Raw genomic sequence first — 25283 nt, forward strand, 5'->3', positions numbered from 1 at the left:
CCAACAGGACAGCGAGGGGGACTTGGCCGGGGTTACTGGGCCGGGCTGTACCTCTTTTCAGTTTGGGATTCAGAGGGTCGCTCCAGGTGGTGCTGGAGACGGGAGACCTTGTGCGGGATCTGCAGGGTCAGCCGGATCCAGGGCAAACAGGAAGGAGCACTTTGGAGCAGTAATATTTAGCCTAGAAAAAAGGTTAATTTGCTGGGCTAGGTCTGAACCAAAGTCCCAGAGCCAAAACAACTCAGCGACACTCATAATACTGACCTAGATGCCTTTCTATCTAATGGTTTCATTATATCCAAGGAACACAAGGAACGGCGGTAACTTTTTGCCCCAAATAGCAGATTTTTTTGTTTACAGTTTGGAAATTTTTGGTTAAAGTATTGAAGCAGGCAGCCGGAGCGATAGTACAGCTGGGAGGACGTTTGCCTTGCACGTGGCCAACTCGGCTCGATCCCTGGCATCCCATATGGTCCCCTGAGCACTGCCAGGTATGATTACTGAGTGTAGAGCCAGGAGAATCCCCTGAACATTGCCGGGTGTGACCCAAAAGGCAAAAATAATGATAATAATAATAAAGTACTGAAGGATTATACCAATATTAGAAACTTAAGCATTGCTGCGTGCTCTTCACTACAGATATACCTAAATTTATTTGCTTTGCAAACTTACCTGACTGTGCTCATGATTTCTGGCTGTGTTCAGGGATCCCTCCTGGTGACACTCTGGGATTGAACCCAGGTCAGGTGTGGGATCAAACCCAGGTTGCATTCAAGGCAGACGTCTTAACCCACTGTACTATGTCTCAAGTCCCAAATTGATTTTTCTCTCTAGATCATCTTTCCCTGTTTTCTAAAATGCCACATTTCTGCCCTCCCATTTTTTTTTTGCCCTCCCATTTTTCCATTATTCACTTCCCTAAAAGTAAGTTGATCTCTGTGACATGTGGAGAAAATTGAGGCCTAAAAAATTGGAGACTTTCAAGAACAAAAACTGGTACGGAAAGGTAGAATTCTTATAACAAGGAGAGCTTAACAGCTTGCCAAAACTGTTATAGCCACAAAAACATAATCGGAATTGTTTCAAGATTTTCCTTCTCAACTGTAAATACCACTCTTGCTAATTTGGTGATTAAATTCTGATAAAGCTTTGGTGTTTTTCCAAGTTGAGATAACAATAGACATCCCAAAGCATTTTTCTATACCGAATAATAGCTTTCTTTCAAATAGGTATAATTTGTATTCAGTGGGGTTGGAGTGACAGTCCAGTGGGTAGGGGGTTTGTCTGGCAGGCGGCTGACCCAGGTTCCATCCCTGGCATCCCATGTGGTCTCCTGAGCACCACAAGGAGTAATTCCTGGGTGAAGAGCCAGGAATAACACCTGAGCATCACTGGGTATGACCCAAAAAGCCAAAAAGAAAAAAATATGGTATCTAGTCACTGTCATCCCGTTGCTCATTGATTTGTTCAATATTGAAGTTTAAGTGTGATACACTTGATGATGTGTATGTCAAAACCATGACCATACTCCACAAGCACTGGCAAGCACAGCCCCAAACTACAGAAAGCAACCCAAAGAGGCCATTACCCAAATCAAGACTGTACTCATGGGGCTGCAGGGACTGGACAGCCGGGAGGGCGTTTGCCTTGTACTCGGCCCACCAGGATTCAATCCCTGGCATACTGCCAGGAGTAATTCCTAAGAGCAGAGCCAGGAGTAACCCCTGAGCATTGCTGGGTGTCAGACCCCACCCCCCATAAAAAAAGACTATACTCATATCCATGCTCCCTAAATGTTTATTCAGGCCCATTTTAGTCTCTTCTATTTCCCTTTCTCCCCCACCTTCCCATCACCATGCCCTGCTTTCTGTAACTAATGACTGGCTTGCATTTTATGAAGTATAAAAAGAAATGGAATCGTACTATCCATTGACAGGTATTTTGGGTAGTTTTCCATTTTTGTCTCTTACAAGTAAAGCTGCTGTGAGCATCTGTGTACAAATCCTTATATGGATATTTCCTTTCTGTCAGGTAGAATGGCTAGATCATATGGTAGGAGAACACTTAATTTTTTTAAGATATTCCTAAATATTTTTTCAAGTACTTTAAAACAAAAAATTGGGGGGGCCATTCCCACCAAAAAGATGTAAAAGTTAGGATTTCCATCTTTAACAACACTTGATATGATCCATTTTATTAATTTTAGCATTTTAATAGGCATATAATTTCACTGTGGGTTTTGTTTGTTTTTGCTTTTTTGGGTCACATCTGGTGATGCACAGGGGTTACTCCTGGCTCTGCACTCAGGAATTTCCCCTGGCAGTGCTCAGGGGACCATATGGGATGCTGGGGATCAAACCTGGGTTGGCCGAGTGCAAGGCAAATGCCCTACCCGCTGTGCTATTGTTCCAGTCCCTAATTTCACCTTGGTTTTAAGTTGCATTTTCTTAATGCCTTAGTGCTATTGAACACTTATATTTTAAATTGGGTCAGAGTGATAGTACAACAGGTGGGCACTTGCCCTGCATGTAGCTGACCTGGCTTTGATCCCCAGTATCCCATATGGTGCCCTGAGCCCATCAGGAACGATCCGAGTACAGAGCCAGGATTAGGCCCTGTGCCCTCTCATGTTTGGCCCCAAAGAACAACAACAAAAAAAAGTTTTAGTTTTTTAAATTATATTTCAATTCCCTCTTCCTTTTATTGTTGCTATGATGACTCACTTTTGTTATGATGACTGGGTTACATATACACTTGACTTTGGTGCACGCACACTCGGTCATGGTGCTTACCAAGGGTGTGTCCCTGTGTCAGGGCCTGTGCATTGCTTGCTGGAGTCACATGCTTTAGTTGTGATACATGCATTCTGGCTGTGCTGCTTGCTGATGGTCCCTAGAGTGCTCACATATGAGCTCACCAGAGGTTGCACTGTCTGGCTGTGGTGCTCGCACATCTTTTAGTTGCAGTGCTCACCAGGGAGTGTATCCTTTTTTCTTATAGTGCTTGGATGTTACTGGCTATGATGTGACTGAAAATCACATGAGGAGCCAGGGCTCACGGACAGCAGAGGTGACAAACTCAAACACAGCACTCAGTACTAGCAACAGGACAAGCAAGCACCTCACCTGCTGTACTACCTCTCCGGCCCCATGTATGGGAATATGTTATGTGACTCTTGATAGTATTCATAATTATGGCATAAAGAAAGTAAAAAAAAGAATATTTTTTTACCTCCCCCAAGGGCCCAGTAGTTCAATACTATAATGCAAGGATACGCAGCTGCGTAGATCCTGAGGTGCTGTTCACATACTGCAGTGCCAAGGATTAACCTGGTCACTGCAGTGAATGCTGGTAGGTGGATGGGAAAGGCCACACCCAGAGATCCTGGGGTCCACAGGGCTGCACCTAGCAATGCTTGCACAGCCCTGCGCATGTGCCGGGAACGGACCCCAGATCAGGGTTGCAGTAGACATGTATCAAAACCACAGTACTCTCTCCTAGCCCCAATACTTGTAACTCTTGATTCAGTCAAAGTTAGTTTAGGATCTTATTAAGAATTGATTTGGGTGATCAGATATAGTACAGCAGAGAAGGTTCTTGCCTTGCATGAGGCAGACCGGGGTTGAATCCAGGCACCTCATGTGATTCCCAGAGCCCCACTAGGAATGATCTCTGAGTGAAGAGCCAGGACTAAAGACTCGAGTGCCAGCAAGAATGGCGCTCAAAACAAACAAAAACAAAAGATAAAAGTTTAAAAAAATAAAAACAACAGATTTGGCTAGAGATGAAAGTAAACTTCTGAGAGCAGTTAGCACCTGAGTAAAGATACCCATCAAAGGAACACTTCTAAAAAAATTCTTAACTAGATATCTTGTATTTTTATTTGCTAGGTCTGTCTATCCTAACCTAGCTAGACTCTTGAATAAGATTGTCTTGTTTACATGTACGTTAGTCTTACAAAGAAATTCAATTACTTGTGCAGAATAATCATTTATTGTATTTACATGAAAGTTTTTCTGTTTCACAATAGAACTTTTCAAAATTTTGCATGATGCAGATTACAAAATGAAGATAACTTTGTAATCATGTTTAACTCCAAATCCAAAAATTATAAACACTATTGTTATTCTATTTAAGAACATGTTAAGTTGGGGGATGGACTGTAAACAACTACTTATACTTTTCAAATGATTTAGTATGATCTGTTAGTGAAAAGAACCCACAACATCTTTCAAAGTCTGCCTTTGTACGTAAGGATTATTAATAAAAAGCAAATGAGAGCAAACCGAAAGTAATTTTTCTCAATTTAAGAAAGCCTATTTTTGACCATCTTACACCTGGACCAGGCACTTTGTGGGAGATACATGTACATGTATATATGTATGGTATATATATGACTAAGGAATACTTCTGGGATTAAACATGTTTATTTTTGAATAATACACAATATGTTGTCAATTAACGTAACAGATTAAAAATGCTGTCAGAGCATAAGATTGAAAATGCTTTCAGAGCATAAAGAAGAATGATGTTTTGGTGGTGGTGAGAAGTCAGCTAAAAGATTCATAGAAAAGTAAATCTTGGGGATAGTTCTAGACAAGCAGGGATGAAAGCAGTATGAGGTACATACAGAGCAAGGGCTGAGATGGGCAGGTGCAAAGTTTGGGCAGTAGCTGAATTGCGCTACGTCACCTGGCTTCTGCCTCTCATGCCTCAGGTCTATTCTTGCCTTGGTTTATTACCCAGCTTACTACCACCAGTTTCTCCTTCCCCAGGTGCTTGGAGCACTCTACTTTCCCAATCTGCCCTCCTATTTGCCTCACCAATTCATAATCTTAAAATGAAGTTTTACTTTTTTTTTTTAATTTTGCAAAGCTTCCCAGATCACCTTTGCCTTCCATCTAGTTGGGTATAAGTTCATATTCTTTTGTAGTGATGGGAATTGGGACACAATCTGATGTTGTTCGGGGGTGACTCCTGGCCCTGTGCTCAGGGCTTACCCATTCCCTTTGTTGTTTGGGGGACCACATGTGGAGCTGGGTATCAAACCTGGGTTTGCCCCATGCAGAGCAAGGACCTTACCTGCCATACTATCTCTCTGGCCCCTAATAGCAGGTAAGGCGCTTGCTTTTGCACACAGCAAACCTGAGTTAGATCCCTTGCATAGGGTAAGTCCTGGAGTGGGTAAGCCCTGAGCATAGCTGGGCATGGCCAAAAAACTAAGCACTGTAACACTGTCATCCCATTGTTCATCTATTGAAAAGTAAAAGAAAAAAAAATAGGGAAAAATTAATTTTTCTTGGGTTACCTGTTAAACATCAGTGTCACAGGACTATGCATTTTATGTAAACAGAAATTTTGTCTTACTTGTGATTCCCAGACTTTAGCACAGTGCTTCACGGATAAAAAATAATGAATTATTGATTAATAAATTATGGCAAGAGTTTGTATGTGTGGTTGAATATAGCTTCAAATGTTTTCATAGTTTCCATAGAAGATGCAATATGCAAGTTGTGCTGAGTGAAAACATCTTTCTTAGTAAAGGACAGGACAATTAAATGAAAGTATACAATGGAATGTTGGAACAGAAAGCTCTGTGATCTTCAAAAACTTGATTTTACATCTGATACCTTCTGGTTTTCTGGTTTCGATAGGAAAGAATGTCATTATATTTTGACTTTCTTAGTCATGTGCAAGAGCTATCTAAAGTCTGGTTACATTCAAAATATGCCCAATATTTAAAAATTTATTTTTTTTGGAGTGGGGGTTTTGGGCCACACCTGGCAGTGCTCAGGGATTACTCCTGGCTCGCACTTAAGGATCACTCCTGGTGGTGCTCAGGACTACATGGGATGCTAGGAATCAAACGTGAATTGGCTATGCACAAGGCAAGTGTCCTACCTGCTGTACTATCACTCTGGCACCAATATTTGGATTTCATACTTAATCGCCATACACATCCTTTGATAGTTCTTCCTATCCCTGAAACTAAAGTGTTCTAATGGTGCATATATACTCTTCCAAAGACTATATAATTTTCCTCTCTGTACCAAGGTCCCAGTCCTCCATTACCAAGCTTTTGTTGATTAGGAGAGAGAGTATGCAAGTTTATAACTAGTTACCCCACTTTACTGATGTGTGTCTAAAGAACAAAATTAAAGTACCTAACAAATGCCAGAGAGATAGTACTTGCCTTGCACGCACCAAACCCAAGTTCAATCCCGAACACAGAGAAAGAAACAAGCAATGAGCACTACCAGATGTGGCCCCAAAGCCAAAAAACAAAAACTCACATGAGTAAAATTTTAGGTTTCCTCCTAGTTCCAACTGACTTTATGAAGTCTAATTTCCCAACTGTAACTGGCACATAGGAAACCAATCATTTAAATGAAAACTGAAAATAAAAAGCCTATGTTTAAAACACGGCCTTTATTATTAGTGCCCACTAACTTCATTGTTATTTTTACATTGAAATACTTCTGTTTTGTAAAGAAGAGACAGGAAAGTGAGTATTACAAGAGTACTTTTTTGTTTTTAATTCTCTGCGAAATGGAAGGAATCTGAGTCACAAGTTCACAATGTGGTAAAATGAAATTAAGGAACAATGATTCAGTAATGCTATGCGATCACTAGTGTTTAGCTCAGACTTTGTTCTTGTAAATCAGATCCTGATACACAGTCTAGAGCATCTAGATTATTACTCTACAGCATATTAAACACAGAAAAGGAGGTTTAAAAAAAACCCCTTTCAATGTACAAACATGAATTTAAAAACTGATTTTAAAAAATCACTTTTTTACATAATGTATATGGCAAAATTGCTTTAAATACATGATTTGGGAATTATTTACAAAATGTATCAGTCTGTGGAACAATTCACAGACAAAGCATACATAGTTGCTTTACTTAGTTGTTGCATCTCAACTTTGGGAGATATAAATTTATTCGGCAGTATAGCAAACATAAAAACTGTGACAAAGTATCTTAAGGGCAACCAAAATTTGATCCTTAAAACAGTTTAAATACTAGGACTGCCAAAGTTTCTAAACAAGGACATACTTAAGTGATCCAGATGCCCATTAATACACTTCTATGCTGTTGGGAAGGACCGAGACAGACTCCCTTCAGTGCAGGCAAAGCTGCGAGACACCTAGCAGCTTCCTGTAAAAGGGACAACTGAGAGCTATTGTCATCCAAAGAGTGAATTAACCTAGAATTTTCTTTTTTTCAATTTTATTAATATTTTAAAAAATACATAAAAATACAACATCCAATGTCTGAATAAATATATTTAACAAGTTGCAAGATAATACCTTATTTTACACAAAATTTTCAGCTTTAGAAATCTTGTTAAATAACTTCATTGTTGTTATATATTTCATTTTTGTCTTTTTGTAACAAAATAAAAACTCTGAAATTACATAGAAAAAAGACAAAATATTTTTGTCAAGGGATAAGATAGTCCACTGAAAACTTATTCACAATTCCACTGTAAACATTAATAAACATTAAAATATTTGCATAATTGTGTGCTCAAAAATCCTATAAAAAGTGGAAGACTTATTACAACTGTAGTTTTCAGTCAACTACACTTCCTTTCACAATTTATTTTGTCCCATTTACACCTTTAAACCTGGGCACACTGCTGAACATATACTTTGGCAGTTCTAAATAGCAAGTGCTTCCACAAAAATTAAAAAAAAAAATAAACCAAAACAACAATAATAAAAAATACAACATAAACCCCCTACTCACCAAGTGTTTAAATACATCTTAGTGAAAGTGCAGCAGTAACTATTCAGCTGGATAATATTTGATGTTTATCATGTGCACTTGCTTGTCTATGATTTCTATAATACCTGAAAGCTTTATTATACAAATATAAATTTGCTAAGTGCCCTTTTTCTATCTTCACAAAACGAAAAGAAAGTTAAAGAGGAAAAATTATGACAAATATGGCAGGCTGCCTAACCTTCAATTATTAATCAGCTTATTTTTTGCAACAGAAAAATAAAAGAGAAGGGAATAGATATAATCCAGCCTGGAAAAGTATATAGGATATATACTTAGCAATGTCAAACCAGTTGAGTGCTTTTCTGTGGTTGTATTTCAGGGGTTGGGGATTAATGTCCATGGCAGCAAACTGCTGGAAGGCAGAGAAAAATGTTTATCACCTGCATTCAACAGCAAGTACATTTTGTGGAGGAGATGATGATGAGGGACTCATTCCAGTGTCTGACGAAGCAGATGACATGGAGGCTCCAGCGTGAGACACTGTCAACCAAAACAACTACATTAGACTGAAAAAGCATCACATATGTACACAAAACCACTAGCAAATTAGAAATGGAATTCTTTTTCTTCCCTAGAGAAACCATACAAATCTCTAAAAGGTGCAGATAATTCTTGTGGTGCTGGGGACTGAATTCAGAGGCTTGTGCATATGAGGCATGAGCTCTACCAGTGAACCATATTTCTCAATTTCTCAACAATAATTCATTTTGATTATTGTTCTCTTTAATGACACATAAAGGAGCAGAAAAGAACAAAAAAGGTTTTTGTCTCACTTGAGTGAAATAAGTCTTTTTTTTTTAGTTAAGTAACAAGAGTTCCCAAAAAGGCATCATAAAATGAAAATATGTAAGATTTAAACTTTTAAAATTATTGAAAATAAATCCAAAAGGAACTCACCTTGCCCCAAACGAGAAACAAGGTCAACCTGAAATAAATTCTCACTATACATTATTATTTCCGGATCAAACATAATCCAACACCCAGTGGTGCTTCTGATGGATCATGCTGTGGTCAGGAATCATTCAGGGCTGGGAACTGAATTCAGGACTCCCACATGCAAAGCCAAAGCGTGTTCACTAGCAAGCATATACTTTTCTTGTATATAACTGTGTATGAGGAGGTATTTTCTATTTATCCATATGAATGATAAAATTTCATCATGTACTTTGGTGTGATTTCTCACCCCCCTCCAAACCCACTATCTGTACTAAGTTCACAGTAAGTCCTTTTGATTTTGTAAACCATAGTCTTTACTTCTGGAAACATATTTCTTTGATGACAACTTAGCATTCTTTTTAATAGAAATCCTATCATTTGGAAGCAGCATTTCTCGGACAGATCCTATACTTCCACTATTGATTCTCTCCTATTGTCTTTTTGGTTTTGGAGCTCTAGAGATCAATCGCATATATGCAAGGTAAGTACTATACCTGAACTATAACCCAACCCTACTCATTTTTTTTTAATTTATTCTTTTATTGAATCACCATGTGGACTTATTTTTTTTTTTAGTCTTCAGGTTTTGCCTGTCAGTACTCCGAGGCTATGCTGGCTCAGTGCTCAGAACTCACTCCTATTAGTGCTCAGGAGGCCATGCTGTGCTGGGATCAAAGTGTGCCAACCCTTTGACTGTCTCTCCAGTTCCCCAATTATGTTTTTGACCTTTGACCAAAATTTCTTTAGCTTTGTTCCTTGTTCCTCCTATCATATGTTTACCTTTTTTATTGAGGTACTGTGAGTTACAACAGTATGGCAGATGATTTCCATGTACTTTCATTCCTGTTCCAGAATTACCACCAATGTACCCACCTTCCTTCCCCAATCTCCAACACACAGATGTAGTTTTAAGTGATCTTTCCTGTTTTCTGAACTATACTCAATTATGTTCTTATTTCGAGTTGTGGTAACTTTCTTGTACCTCTGGGCATTTGTTGGAAATAGACAGTATGTGGACAGGGCACTTGCTCTGCACATGGCCACCCAGGGATTTGATCCCAGGCACTCCATACGATCCCCTAAGCACCACCATGAGTAATCCCTTAGTGCAGAGCCAGAAGCCAGAAGCACTGCCAATGTGGCCCCCAAATTTAAAACAAAAGAATTTAAATGTTTTTATATGACACATCAGATTTTTTAATTTCCTTTTTATTCTCTATTTCTACTACAGTTTTGTCTTTACATAGAGGCTTTCCTCAAATATCTGATCTTATGGTTTAATCAGTTAAGAAAGGGACATTTTCTCAAGCCAGAGATACATACAGGGATCATGACACATTTCCCAAGCCATCCCCAAGTACAGAGCTGGTAGTGGGCCCTGAGCACTGCTAGATGTGTCCTATGAAGGAAAAAGAAAAGGACACTAAAAAGCCAACCAGACTTTGTACTTGAGTATGATGGAAGTGCATATAGATAGTGATTGGCCAGATTTTTGCTTTTTGGTAAAAACCTTCAAAAAATGATAAATCTACATTAGATTTTTTTCCTGGGTTGGCTATTTTCTCCAAAAAAATCCTTGTTTCCTCCCAGAATGGGCATAAGCTTATCAGCTTTTAGGAAGCTAAGATGACGAACTCTTCAATTAGAAAAAAAATAATATTGTTTAGTGTTGATTAGGACAGATGAACCATATTTGGACCTGAGACATGGCTAAAAGGGGTAGTAGGTATGCATGCTTTGTATGCAGGGAGCCCAGGCTTAATGTTCCATCCCAGATTCACACCAATCAGTTCCCCAGTCAGGAAAGATTTAAAAAACAACAAGCAAAAAAAAAATCAAATTTTTTCTATTTTCACCCAATCTCAGTTTTTCAACCTAATTTCATTTCCCTGCCTTTAGAGCTTTACTAGGGTTATAGCTCTGAACTGGACTGCTTCGAGTTCTGTCCCACTGCAAAAATAAGCAGGCTTAAGTTGCAGTATTATCTCATCTGCTAGAATAGTTACATCCGGCTTCTCAGCTTCCAAAAGATAATTTGTTGATGCTTCTTTCTTTTTTCTTTGGGTTCTTTGCTCACATGAAGCTGTGCTCGGGGCAACTGGGAGAACCAAATGAGGTTCTGCAGACAGGACTGCTGTCCTATCTCTGGTCCCTGTTGACATTTCTTATATACCAAAATCTGTGGCCCCATTCTTTTGTCTTTGTGGTTACATGTGGTTTTTAATTTTCTTTACTATTAGTAGGACTTGGGATGGAGTATATGTGTCTAAACCACATTTATGTTTAACTAGAAGTCAGTCCTACATATTTTGGGTTGGATCATAACCAGCAGTACTCAGGGCCTATTTCTGGCTCTGTGCTCAGGGTCCATATGCAGTATGAGGGATCAAACAGGGATCAGTGGCCAGAGAAATAGTACACCAGGTAGGGCACTTGCCTTGCCCTGCAGCTAACCAGGGTTTGATTCCCAGCATTCCATACGGTTCCCTAAGCAATGCCAGGAGAAATTTCTGAGTAAGTCCTGAGCCAGTAATAAGCCCTAAGCACTGCTGGGTGTGGCTGCAAAACAAAACAAAAACAAATACCTTAACCTCTCAGTCCTATCTTTTGGGCTCCAATCCCGATCTAGATGAACACACTACTCACCTAGGATTATTCCAAAGTAATCTGCCCTTCCACCAGCCCCTATATTTGTTCATGCCATTCTTAGGGCATTTATTACACCATTACCATGCCAGATGCTTGATCCTGGAGGTCAAGTTCTTTCTCATGTATCTCTGGACTTCCACCATATGGAGGAAGGCCTTACACATAATATGTGTAAATAATTGTGAGCGAAACTACCTTACATAGTTTATCTCATCAGGACATGATATGATCCCAACGTAATAATCTCCTGGAGGACAAACTACACGTTCATTCATTTTGGTGAAACCCTTTCCCCCAAATAATAGCAAATGTAGTGCTCATTAGGAGGCAGCCAATAAAAATGTGAAGCAAAAAGTAAGTTTTAGAGAAAATAAGCTTCTCTGGAGAACCTCTAACCTTTAATTTAGTAAAATCACACATAACCATAGCCCTAATTTATTTTTAGAATTATGAGTATGATCCTATTTTATGTAGTTGTTAATTCAGCAGCAAAGAAAACAATACATGTGTTCTATTTTAAGCAATGACAAACCCAGATCATTTAAAATGATAGGAAAGATATTTGAAAAATTACCTTCTCTATCTTTCTTTTTTAATCGTTTTCTCCTCCTGTCTATGGTTGCAACTTCAGACTTCAAAGACATATAATATTTTCTGATTTCCTGTAGTTTTTCTTGAAGAAAAGAAATTCTTTCTGTACTGTTCATATTGTCTAATTCATCTAAAACAGGAAAAAATGTTAGGATTAGCGTATTTCTGAGGTAAAAGTTCTCTCAAAAGTACCAACTCATAAATCAAAAAAATCTTTCATTTATTAAAATCCACCATTTTGAACTGAATAAGGTTCTACAGAGAAGACATTAAATTCAAGAATTACATTCTGTATATGTCCTAAGTTTTCTATATTAAATATCTAGTTATGACATATTAAATGATTAAAAAAACTACAAAAATGTCAACAAAGCAGCTCTGGTCTATTGTTATAATTTCTAATTTAAATTATTTGCATTGATGTTTCCCTAGTTTATTACCATTTCTTTTTGTCATTTTTCTTTTTTAAAGGTATTTATTTTTTGATAGGAGCAAGGATGTTAGGGGAAGGTTTGGGTCACATTGGTTAATTCAACAATACAGAATTGTGCTGGGGAGTCACGCCCTGGTGCTGTCAGGTACTGAGCCCGGCTTGGCCACACGTAGAACAGGCACCTTCACCTCCCTGCTCTCTCTCCCCAGCCGACACTTACTACTATTTCTATTTCTAATTGTCATTACTAAAGTGGATGTTCTACTTTTATCTGGAGTCCTTACTTTAGTAAATATTTGTAAAGTTGGTATTATGAAAAAAAAAAAAAGATTGTATTTATGACCAGTGATAATATTTGGAAGACCTAAATAAATCTGCTAATCATTATTATTATCATTATTATTATTATTATTATTATTATTATTATTTTGCTTTTTTGGGTCACACCCAGCGATGCTCAGGGGTTATTCCTGGCTCTGCACTCAGGAATTACTCCTGGCGGTGCTTGGGGGACCATATGGGATACTGGGGATCGAACCCGGGTCAGCCGCATGCAAGGCAAACGCCCTACCCGCTGTGCTATCGCTATGGCCCTAATCATTATTATTTTGACATTTTAAGTTACACGCTACTACAATACAGAGTTTTCAATAAGCTTCTTACTGAGTTGGAAGCTCCACTTGTATGTCCTAGGGGACGAATTCGGATGCTTTTCTCTGTTTTTATCTTTCTCCCCTTCTTTGATGTGAGGGGATATTCTTGCAGGAGATCGTGCGAGCTTCTGTGGTTTCGATACACTAAGGTGTTTCACAGGGGTACATTTACTTGAATTGTCAAGGACAGGCAGATCTTCACTATCACTGCTTTGTCCTACAGTAAGAAAACAAAGTGACAAATTATAAATGATAAAAATTTCAACTATCAAAATGCAAAAGACCCAGCAAGTTTTTGGTATCTCAGAGAAATAAGTGTACAAATACGTAAAGTTTTTAACAGTTAGAAAGTAGAAATATAAATGCCCTATAGGGAATTGTTAAAAAATTAAATACGACAAAGTAATAAAGTTGGTTAAAAATGTATTTTTAACATTCATAACCAAAAGCTAATAAAATATCTTATATTGCTAGATAAAAAGGTGAAAAAAATACAGTACTTCCAAACTTATCCATAAAACAAAAGAACCCAAACTATTTAAGTGGAAAAAGCTCCACTACATCCCTATAATACAGCTGCTTTGGTTTTGCTTAATTAACAAATTACAGTTCTCAATTTTATTTTCCTTTTCTTCAAGCACTACACTATATTTATACTCTCTTTACTCTCAAAGCCAACCTTGTCTTCTAATGAAAGGTAAAGTTGAAGATTATACATAATTTCCCAGTTTATTCTCCCAGATAAGTCTCTCTCACCCCTCCTTCTCCCCCCCTTCCCCCTCCCCCAAGATTTTTTTCTGGGAAAATTAATCTATTCAGCTAAACCTAGAAACAATCTACTCCCAGCTCCTGTAGACCATCCCTATCACAAGTTATCTATGTTCTTTTATCCTTTTCCCCTTTTATCAACATACTTCTATCTTTCCCACCCACAGAGAGGGAATGGAAAGAAAAGAAAACCAGGTAACTAGAGAACTCAACTGGCTACTTGCATGCAGAAGGTCCAGGTTCGATTCCCTAGTACAAGTCAAGTTCCCAGAGCACTGCCAAGCACTGCTGAGTGTGACCAAAAACAAAAGAAAGTAGAAAAGGAAACTGCCATTTTAACTAGCATCTCTTTCCTTCTCTTTAAGATCAAAACTTTTTAAGAGAAAATTTCTGTTATCCTTGTTTCTACCTTTTAATCACACCTCTTTGTTCTTAAAGGCATCAAATTCAGTGAATATTATTTAATACTACTTGACTATTTGATATCATTTTCAACTTTTTTATTTTTTAAATTGTGAGTCATACCCAGTAGTGCTCAGAGCTTATTCCTGGCTTTACACTCAGGGTGGGGTTCAGGGGACCATATGGGAACCAGCAGTCTAACCCAGGAGGGCCACATGCTAGGTGGTACTCATGGGCTCCTTCTGATTCTGTGCTGAGAGGAACCATTAGGATGCCAAGGATATAACCAAGATCAGCCTCATCCAAGGCAAATGTCTTAACCCTGTCCTCTCGCTCTAGCCCTAAATGCTTTTTATTACATTATGTATATATTTTAATAGTCCTTCCTATATATATAGATACATATATCTATATGTAAATTTATAAATATATATAATATATATATCTACATATAAATATAGATATAAATAGACATATATCTACTTCACTTTTTAGATTTTTCCTATCAGACTTTATAAAGGCATATTTTTGAGTTAAATTGGACTTTTTCAATGAATCAAATTTTAACTATTCCTTATTGTAATAGACATGTTTTCATATAATTAATACTGGCTTACAAATTTCTTATTTCTTTGCAATTTAAATTTTCTCAAATTTTTGTTTTGTTTTGTTTTGTTTTTGGCAGTGCTCAGGGATGACTCCTGACCCTGAACTGAGGAATTACTCCTGGCTGTCCTCAGGGGACCATATGGTGTGCCAGGGATCAAACCCAGATTGGCTGATTGCAAGGCAAATGCCCTGTCCACGGTACTGTCTCTCCAGCCCCTAATTTTCTCAATTTTTAAATTACAATTAAATTTAAACTAAATTAAACTCTAAATTAAATTAAACTCTAATATTCCATTCAGAAATAGAAAGATAATCTGCTCCAACATTATAGCAAGTGATATCTTCCTTTATACATGATCCTCCAAATATGTTCCTTTACTACTGAACTGGTTTACATAATAAAATACAAATGACATAAATGTAAAAAAAAAAATCATACAGCTTGAGGCAAATTAACAAGCTCTTTGAGATTAAAAATAGAAAACTATTTTTATAACATAAATCAAATTCATGTTAAAACTGACACAAATAACAAGCAAAAATAAAACTGTTGAAAACGTACTAACTTTAATATAAATACTATCCCAGAGTCAGCACTGAAAACTACCAACCTGTTCCATTCTTTTCATTTTTGGCTACAGCACTTGTTCGCTTTGGGGTACGCTTTTGTTTTTTGGCCAGTAATCTACTATTTCCATCACTTGGCCTTTTCTGACCTGAAATACAGTAAAGAGAAAACTTGAAGGGGGTGAAAAAAATCAGGTATACTTATTTTCTATATATTCTGCATTGATTTCTCTATAAATACTTTTTGATGGGGGTGATTCTTGGAGATACTCAGGCCTGGCAACAAAGTACTGCTAAGGGGTCACAAGGCAGTGAATGATGGGACATGCAGTACTGGGAATCAAACTCAAGTTCTACCATCTGAGCTACATACCAAATTTTTTCTTTCTTTTTCTCTCTTTTTTCTTTTTTAAGAGGAGGGAGATGGGGGAATGGAAGGAAGGAAAAAGGGAAAAGTACTTGATAAATCAACAGTTCCTAAAATGCTTATTAAGTTTTGCTTTAATGTAAAGTCTCCTTTCTCTCAAGTGCTTACCCTTCTCTCTGCTCTCTCTTTCTTGAACAATTATGCTACAGGAACCAGAGGTAATGCTGGCTTCAAATCCATTTGCTGATTCCCTCTCACAGAGACCTTCTTGAGATTCTTCAGCAATACTATCAACTTCAATGGTTATATCACTCTCACTTTTTATACTTCGAGACTCATCTTGACTGAGAGTGAGTGGTGAAGCTACTGAAAAATTATGCTGTACTACGGGAGGTAGGGCAGGTGGAACCGAAATAAGAGAATTAGACTCAGAGCTTTCAACTACTAGGTCCTCAATAGTGGTTTTATCCTTTTCATCCAAATCATCCAAATCTACTTCATGGCACATCAAGGTTTCAGGCCCAATTAAAGGCATTGCATCCTCCTCTTCTTTTAGTGGAATATTTACAGTTTCCTCAGCTGGATTATCAAATTTTTCACTAGTCAATTCTTGGATGCATTGGTTTGACTCGGCTATTAATGATGGCATTCCTTCATTTTCTATTTCAAAGTGTTCAAAATTTAAGTTTTTCATTCCTTCGGATGCAACACAATCACCAGTCCTTTCTTGAGATACACTGTTTGTCATCTCCATTCCATTCTCTATTCTTATTTTTTTTTCTGGTGATGACTGTCCCAGAATTTTTCGTTTCAACTTTTTTTCTTTTGCACATTGGTCGGTTTCATCTTCAGGAGCAGAAGAAATGGTTTTACTCTCCAATGAAGAAAATTCTAGACTCTGAGCCTCCGTATGAGGGTCACTTCCTTCTTCCTCCTGATTAAATGATGAAATCTTTATAATTTCTAGTGGAGGATCTTTTGTCTTGCTCCTTCTTCCCTTTCCTTTTGGGGATTTTTCTGCATCTTTCTTAACAACTTCTTCCACTTGTTCTACTTTATTTCCAAAAAACTGTGCTATCTGTTCATTCTCTCCAACTTCTAATTTTACAGTTTCTAAAGGCTGCATTTGAGTCCTATCATTTTCTTTTAATAGATGTGCAGCTATCTTTGGATTTTCTTCAGCTAGCTTATCATCATTTAGATCTTCACTTTTTTCTATTTCTTCTTTAATCTCAGGAGAAAGTTCTTCATGCATTAAACTCTTTTCTAAAAGGTCTTCTGTTTCGCTATCAGAGGAACAAGAGTCTGCAAGAAAATACATTACAAATGTTTCTATCTCCATTACCAACGTGATTTTGTAACAAAAATTCTAATTATGATATACAAAACTTTTAATCACGCAACCCCACAATCAGGATGGAGAATTTAACATCATTAAACATTAAATTCAAATTATTTAAAACAGTACAGTATTAAGCATACTATAAAAATCAATTACACGGAAAATACTATTTTGTAAAAGAGCTATTTTGTAACTTAAATGTATCATATCTAAATTACAGAGGCCCATAGAAAAAGCAGTAGTCTAGTACTGAGATAAAAATTTGATGTATTAAGTGATCTCAGATCTAATAGGTGCTGATTAGTAAATGCAGCAGTCATTTTGTGACCTCAGAAAGGAATAAGACATTTTACTTAAAATAATTTTGAAAGATGTACAAAATAAGCAGTACGAATTCTCAAAACTTCAATTATTTTTCTGACTAAGAGACCTTACCCCGGGGCTGGAGAGATAGCACAGCGGGTAGGGCGTTTGCCTTGCATGCGGCCGACCCGGGTTCAAATCCCAGCATCCCATATGGTCCCCTGAGCATGGCCAGGGGTAATTCCTGAGTGCAGAGCCAGGAGTAACCCCTGTGCATCGCCAGGTGTGACCCAAAAAAAGCAAAAAGAAAAAAAAAACACAAACAAAAAAAAAGAGACCTTACCCCTATTCTCATTAAGGTGCATACCTTGTATGTGACTTAGCCTGTTTGATCCCTGTCACTACACAGTCCCTGAACACCATCAGGTGTGGTTCCTGAGCACTGCCGCAGGACCTGAGGACAGTTGGCCATGGAAGTTACTAGTAGGGGGCTCCAGGCTGAACACTTCTGAACACTTCTTGGGAGGTCTCTGACATCTCCCCCACCCCAACAAAGAGACAATGAAAGAATATACACACTATCTTCTTGCTAAGGAAGTCATTGTATTTAATTCTACGATTATATATGAACTGTAAGATAGAATAAAACCTGACCACATGGTTTTCATACTCGAAAGCTCAAGAAAACAACCTTACATAGAGTTTTTACTGTGTTTGTATTCTGTGGTGTCTGGGAGTCTCCCCTCCTCTCAGCAGTGCTCTAGGGGACCATGTAGTGCCAGGAATCAAACCAAATAATCTAAATGCAAAGCATCTCAAAGGACACTAGTCCTTCGAGCCAATTTACTGGCCTTTGACAAAATATTTTTCAATGAAAAGGTATACGGTTTTATTTTGAAGTTTGAATATACAGGATTTAGAATTCATTTGTACTCATATTTATAAAAAGAACTCAGGGAGCCGGAAAGATAATACAGGGATTTAGGCACTTGCCTTGCTTATAGCTGACTCTACTTGAATCCCCTGCACCATACACAGACCCCTATGCTCTGAACACAGAATAAGGAATAAGTCCTGAGAACATCTGGGTGTAATTCCCAAGTCCCAAAAATAAATTAAACTTTATTGTGTATTTGTTTAGGGGGGAGTATCTTTTTTTTGGGGGGGCCACACCTGGCGGTGCTAAGGGGTTACTCCTGACTCTGCACTCAGTTACTCCTGGCAAGTGCTCAGTGGACTTTATGGAATACCAGGGATCAAACCCAGGTTGGCTATGTGCAAGGCAAATGCCCAATCCACTGTACTATCCATCCGGCCCCAATATTATCTATAGTTTTATAGGCTGTATACACACAAAGCACATCATCTAAAAGGCTATCTTCATCCACCTAGATTTCTTACATTTGAGTTCTTGAGTGTGTACATCTTACATCCAGCAGGTGGCAGTAAGGACAAAGGATAGCTTTCTATGGTTTGCAGCAAAAGGACTAATGGCAAGCGCATGTTTCAGTATAGAATTTTTCTTTCTTCTTCATTTTCCTATTGTGTGTTGTGTGTCGTGTGAGTGTGTGTGTTTGGGGGTGACTTCCAGGTGTGCTCAGGGCTAGGGATCCTGGTGGTTGCTTGGGGGACCATTTGTGGTGCTAGGCTTCAGAGCTACACTGGTTGCAAGCAAAGAAAAACCTCATCCACTACATTAAAGAAACTGTATTCTTAAAATATCATTAAATGTTTTAATCTTTATTAATTGGGGGGAGGGGCGGTCTTCTCAGTAGTACTTGTGGGCCTGGGGTGGCTCCTGAAGATACATGGTCCAGCAATGTGGTCCAGCAGTGTGGACCTCACAGTTCATTGCTGTGAGTTCACCAGTGATGAACAGCTGTCCAGGCTGTGTTAAGGGCCACCATCAGCAGTGCTGGGAGGGAGGGGAAGGTGGCATTCGATGCTGGGGAGAGGTGCCAAGGATCAAATACATGACACCTCAAGCATGCTTCACCCCTCAAAGATACCTTCCTGGCCTCATAACATTAGTAAACCGCAAGTAAAAATGGTATTGCAAAATATTTTCTACAACTCAAATTTTGTGGTTTAAGTCAGATAAATTCTAGATGAATCTCCCACAAAACGTTTTATTATTTACATTACTGATTTATAAAACCCGAAGGTCCTTAAAATTGAGCACCTATCATTCCATTTGACAGAGGTGAAGTGTACGGCATATTGCTGCAGAAACTTCCAGTACCTGATTTTCCTTCACTGTTTGGAGTCTTAGACAAACCATATGGCATGTTTGAAGAAAGGGTAGATTTCAAAGGAGGTCGTCCTCGTTTTGACTTCTGCCTTTCCTCATCCCTCTTTTCCTCCTTTTCACTGTCTTCTTTATTCTGGGTGACAAAACAAAATATATGAGAATAAACAGTACCCGATAAAAAAGATGAGTATTTTTTACTTCTCTAAGGAACACTATAACCCTAAAAGTTTCTAAGTCAACTCCTAATTTGTGCTTGCTTACTGAAAAACTAAAAGGATTCCCTTCTAACCTGCGTCCTTACTATGATGATCTGTAATTTGCAATACTGCAATTATATCATGATGTCAAAGTCAATGAATTAGTAAAAGCTGCACAACTACTGAGTGTTTCCCTTTGCTCTTTACCAATGCCTGAAGGAAAGAAAATGTACCATCAAATAGACAAAATATTAAACAAAGCTGAGAATAGAATGTGGATTAGTATATAACTATTTGTTTCAATATTTAGTATTAGTGCTAGGGAAATGGATTATGTGGTAGAATAGATGTCTAACATGTATGAAGCGCCACATTTGATCCCTGGCACTGTATGGTTCTCAAAAACTGCCTGGCGTGGCCCTTATTAGAAAAATAACAAAACTTGTTATTAGTTCATGTATTTAGAAAACTTAGAAATCAAATTTCAGAGGGAGTTGGAGGGACAGTATAAGGGTAAGGCACTTGCCTTGCACAAAGCCGACCAGGGTTTGATCCCTGGACTTCTACTAACCCTTGAGCACAGAACCAGAAGTAAGCCCTGAGCAGTGCTGGGTGTGGCGCAAAAATGCAAACAAGAACAAAATCAAAGTTCAGAGCTCAGGGATAGTTGATGAAGCAGGTGGGGTCCCCAGCACCATCCCACACGCACAGTCCCTGCAGCACCACTCTTCGGGATCCCTCACCCCTAACAGAATGTGTGCGGCCCTTGCACACTGCAACCGAGCATGTGCGAATACTGCAAGTATAAAGAAAAAATGTGACCCACACCCTCCACCCCCCAGCAAATACAACCAAGTGTGTGCAAATATATATTCAAAGCCAAGTATTGTAACTAAAGGCACAACCCCCTGGAGCACCACAACTAAGCGTCTGATCCCTGATGAACACTTGGAACCAAACATTGCCATGATCACAAGTAAGGTGGGCATCCCTGGAAAGCGCCAAAATGTTACAACTCTGCAACAAAGCGTTTGAATCCCAGTCATCACAACAACAAAGGGAAGGTCATGGGAAAAATACTTAATATCTGTATTATTTGTGTGGGTGGCTGTGAACAATACTAAAGAAATTGGAATTTCATAAAATTCAAAGTCTGTAATTAAACATTTGGAGTGAGACCACAGGCAAGGAAAAATGGGGCAAAGACAGATGTTTTACTTTCCTACCAGTAAATATAGAGCAGTTATGTTGAAGCAAAGGTGACTCTTTGTCCCCACTAACATAAGATTTCAGAAGCCTTCACTGAGTTTGGATAAATTACATTTCTGTTTCTTTATTCACTGACATCTCAAATCATATAGACATTTGGTGGAACAGTCATTGGATTTAGAATTGATGCTCACTGCTGGTTACATTTTGTTGCATATTCTTAGTAAATTTATTGTAGTAATCCATTTAAAGTAAGGCCTATGAGCAAAAGCATGTCATTGTAGAAAAGACCTAAAGATTATAGAACTCTTAAAATCTGACAACTCTGGTCTGCGTTTCCCTAGGGAAAGTTTTACCCTCTCCAGGTTGACTTTTTCTTTTTTTGGCTGTTTGGGTCAGTCCCAGCAATGCTCAGGGGTTGCTGCTCCTGGCTCTGCACTCAAGAATTACTCCTGGCATTGCTCGGGGGACCAGATTGGATGCCGGGGATCAAACACAGGTCGAACATAAGTTGAACGCATGCAAGACAAACACCATACCCACTGTATTACCTACTCCAGCCCCTCCAAATGATATTTTTTTTCAGGTTACTCAGTCCTTAAATATATATATATATATATATATAGAAGATATATATATATAGAAGATATATATATATATCTTCTATATAGCCTCTAAAAACACTTCTATATAGCCTCTAAAAACACTTCAGTTTGAAGTCAATTACAAATTTTCATCTTTCCTGAAGCAATAAAGTAATCTTTAATTTTTTTTTTACTTTTTTAAGTATCGGAGTTATAAAAGTCAAAATCACATTACCCTTAAAGACCTAAGGTAATTATTACAATAATGAAACAAGATTTGAAAGACATAATAGAGGGCCCCAGCAGCACTGAGCTGAGTATCACCGGGAATGGTCCACAGACTCCCTTGAGCCACAGCTCCCAAATGTAAGTAATACAATAGGAATAATTTTTATACTTATAATAGAAGATATAAATCTGTGCACTTACTTTAGCTTTTTTCTTCTGTTTTTTCTTTGGTCCACCTTTGTCCAAAGGCCAAATTATCCTGTCAGCCTTCACCCATTCATCGTATCTTAAAATAAAAAATACGCAGAAGTTTCACAATAATGCAGTATTTGAACGCCTTGACAGAATAAGAACAACAGTGAAGAATAGACCAAGGGTTCTGGCCCGGGCAGGATTATGAAGGGCACAGGCCTCACACACAGGGCAGCGCTCTGCGGAGCCACTCCTGCAACTCACTAGCCCCAGCAACAGGATGTTTTAAGGGAAACAAGCTGAGAATAAACACAAACAGATCCAAGACTGACCAGAGCCAAGTTCAATGAAATAATCAGATTCCACACTGGGATTCTTCCTATTTGTTAAATAGTGCAGGTAACTCAGCTTGTACATACTAATAGCACAGCGGTAGGGCTTTCACGCAGCCAACCCGTGTTCGATTCCTCTGCCCCTCTCAGAGAGCCCAGCAAGCTACCGAGAGTGTCTCGCCTGCACAGCAGAGCCTGGCAAGCTACCCGTGGCGTGCTCAATATGCCAAAAACAGTAACAAGTCTCACAATGAGAGATGTTACTGGTGCCCGCTCAAACAAATCGATGAGCAACGGAATGACAGTGACAGTGACAGAATTTATAACATAATAAGTTTCAGTATCTTTATGAAACCACTTTCAATACTTTCATGCAAGAACACACCTAGACTCTTGAACTTCTTTAAAATAAAAAAAAGTATTTTTCTAAACTGAATCAACTCCAAGTCCCTAAATTTTGGATTTCAGTGTAAGGGGCCACACCCAGTGGTGCTGAGGGGTTACTCCCACCTCAGTATAAAGGGTGAGGGAGTATATCATGCAAAGCACTTTGCGCTAACTCCCTGATCCCAGAAATTTTTGCTAGGGATACTTCATTTCTTTCTTTATTCTGTTTGGCCCAAGTCAAAAATCCCATAATTCCCCTATAACATTTTCGTGTTCATTTTGGAGTTACACCTAGCAGTACTCAGGGCTTACTTCTGCCTCAGGCTTACTCCTGACAGTACTCAGGGGGACCACATAGGATGCCAGGGATCAAACGGGTTGGCCGCCTGCAAGGCGAGCATCCTATCCACTGTACTATCACTCTGGCTTTCCCCTATAACTATTTACAAAATACTGACATCACTTTTAATTTCAATATAAATCCAGTCTAAGTTATTCATCTGGAGCAAATAATTTAAAACTTTCTATAACTAAGAAACAATTTTTTGTGGCTTTTTTAAGTCACACCCACAGATGCTCAGGGCTTACTGCTGGCTCTGCACTCAGGAATCACTTCTGGCTGTGCTTGGGGGACCATATGGGATACCCAGGATCAAACACAGGTTGGCTGGGTACAAGGCAAATGCCCTACCTGCTGTACTATCACTCCGGCAGTGAAAAACAATTCTTACATTATAAAAATATAAAGTACTTAATAGAGCTCAGTAAAAAAAAAATGTGAATATTTAAGCAAAGAAAAACAACCCTATAGGCAGTCCTTGCTTCGAATCATACATTACTGGAAGCCTACTCTATGTAGCCTATGCAGTTTGGGTTGAGATGGCATTATAGTTTCAAAATAATAAACTATTATTTTTAAATAATATAAATTTTAAAATATTTAAATATTTAAATGGGGGTGCCTCAGAGAGTTCAGCAGCTAAGAGGCCTGCCTTGCATGAGGCTGACCTGGGCTTGATCCCCAGCATCCCATAGTCCCCTGAGCCCCTCCAGGAGTGATCCCTTAGCACATAGCTAGGAGTAAGCCCAGCTCACAATTAGGAGTCACCCAGAAACAAAGAAAACTCTCCTTCAGGATTAACTCAGGCTGTAAAACTTTTAAAATAGGACTGCTATGATCAGTTTTTTTCAAAGGAGAATGTCACATATGCTTTATTTAGAAGTATTATTTACTTGGATTATTGGTGAGGGCATACTCACTAATAAATAATAATTATAAGGAGGTATGTAGAGAATAAGGATAAGTAAAGGCCTATGCTCTCATGCAACTCACAGGCCCATGTGAAAGATAGACACACAGTAAAATTCAAGCACAAGAGTTGTCTATCTGGACCCAGGAGGATAGAGGAACTCAGTCGGTCCCCAGATTCCTAGAAGATATGAGATATATGCCAAGAAGCACAAGCCTGACCTAGTGTACTCTTTGTTTAGGCCACACTGGCTTGGTCACAAACAGTATTTCCAGCACTAGAACTGCCAACCAAAGTCCTAGGATTTCTCAACTAGCAAACCAGGATGTACCTCATAGTTGTAAAAGCAAGCCTATTTTAGAAATCCAACTAGATATTCTAAGACCCAGTGACTCTATCTCAACGAGTAGATCCCAGAATTATACCACCTATTAGGAACATATAAAGACAGTGAAAAACTACAACCACGTAAGTAAAAAGTTAGGCAACTTTTTAAGAATACAATAACCATTAGGAGAATATAATAAAATCACTAGCGACAGAACTGTGAAGCAAGCATACAAGGAACGATTTGAGAAAATGACTCTTGAGAAAGGTCAGACATTAAAGATAATAGAGAAGGAGAACACTATGGGCAACTTTTGGAAAACAAAATATACACAAATGTTAAGAGTGGATGGTTGCCCCCTTCCCAAATAAAGAAGTAGGGCCAGGGAGATATTATAGGGGTTAAAATGCTTCGCCTTATACAAGGTCTACCCCGATTTGATCTCAGCCTAGACATATGATCCCTCCAGAAGCGATCACAGAGCCAGGAGTGAGCCCTGAGCACCACTCAGTATGGCCCCCACATCAAAAATTTAAAAAAAAATATGAGTAAGGGGTTGTGAGCTGAATCTGAAGAAAAAAAGGCTTCAATGTACTAATGTGCTGCATCTGCAAATACAATCACTCAGAAAGTAAAAAATGTAGTTATTTCCCCCTGAATTCATTCAACACACATATAACAAAAGATGAATTCTTTATCGTTTATAGACTAGAACTGTGAAGCAAGCATACAAGGAACGATTTGAGAAAAGAAATCTTTGGTTGTACACTATTCACTCAACCTGCACTTACTTTAAAAGATGTGAGAGGAAAGAAACTCTTTAATTCAAGAAACAGTTAAATGTTTATCGAGTATTTATTAACTGCCAGGTCTTGTTCCCCTGCCTGCTAATACAGGTAGTACCACTATTT

The 25283-nt window shown here is 38.5% G+C and overlaps 1 protein-coding gene across 2 annotated transcripts in view; it reads right to left on the reverse strand.

Annotated features, from left to right (window-relative positions):
• Positions 1 to 6512: 6512 nt before the first annotated feature.
• Positions 6513 to 25283, reverse strand: part of ARID4A (AT-rich interaction domain 4A) — a 71709-nt gene continuing 52938 nt past the window's right edge. For both annotated transcript variants that reach the window (XM_055131339.1, XM_055131340.1), the window contains exons 18-24: positions 22085 to 22169; positions 19657 to 19798; positions 15938 to 17074; positions 15447 to 15551; positions 13067 to 13273; positions 11954 to 12100; positions 6513 to 8274 (exon numbers count right to left, since the gene is read on the reverse strand). In XM_055131339.1, coding sequence (XP_054987314.1) covers positions 8171 to 8274; positions 11954 to 12100; positions 13067 to 13273; positions 15447 to 15551; positions 15938 to 17074; positions 19657 to 19798; positions 22085 to 22169 — 1927 coding nt within the window. In that variant the 3' untranslated portion in view covers positions 6513 to 8170. The remainder of the gene's footprint in view (positions 8275 to 11953; positions 12101 to 13066; positions 13274 to 15446; positions 15552 to 15937; positions 17075 to 19656; positions 19799 to 22084; positions 22170 to 25283) is intronic.

The sequence above is a fragment of the Sorex araneus genome, chromosome 3 (assembly GCF_027595985.1).
Source record: "Sorex araneus isolate mSorAra2 chromosome 3, mSorAra2.pri, whole genome shotgun sequence".
Classification (NCBI taxonomy): Eukaryota; Metazoa; Chordata; class Mammalia; order Eulipotyphla; family Soricidae; genus Sorex; species Sorex araneus.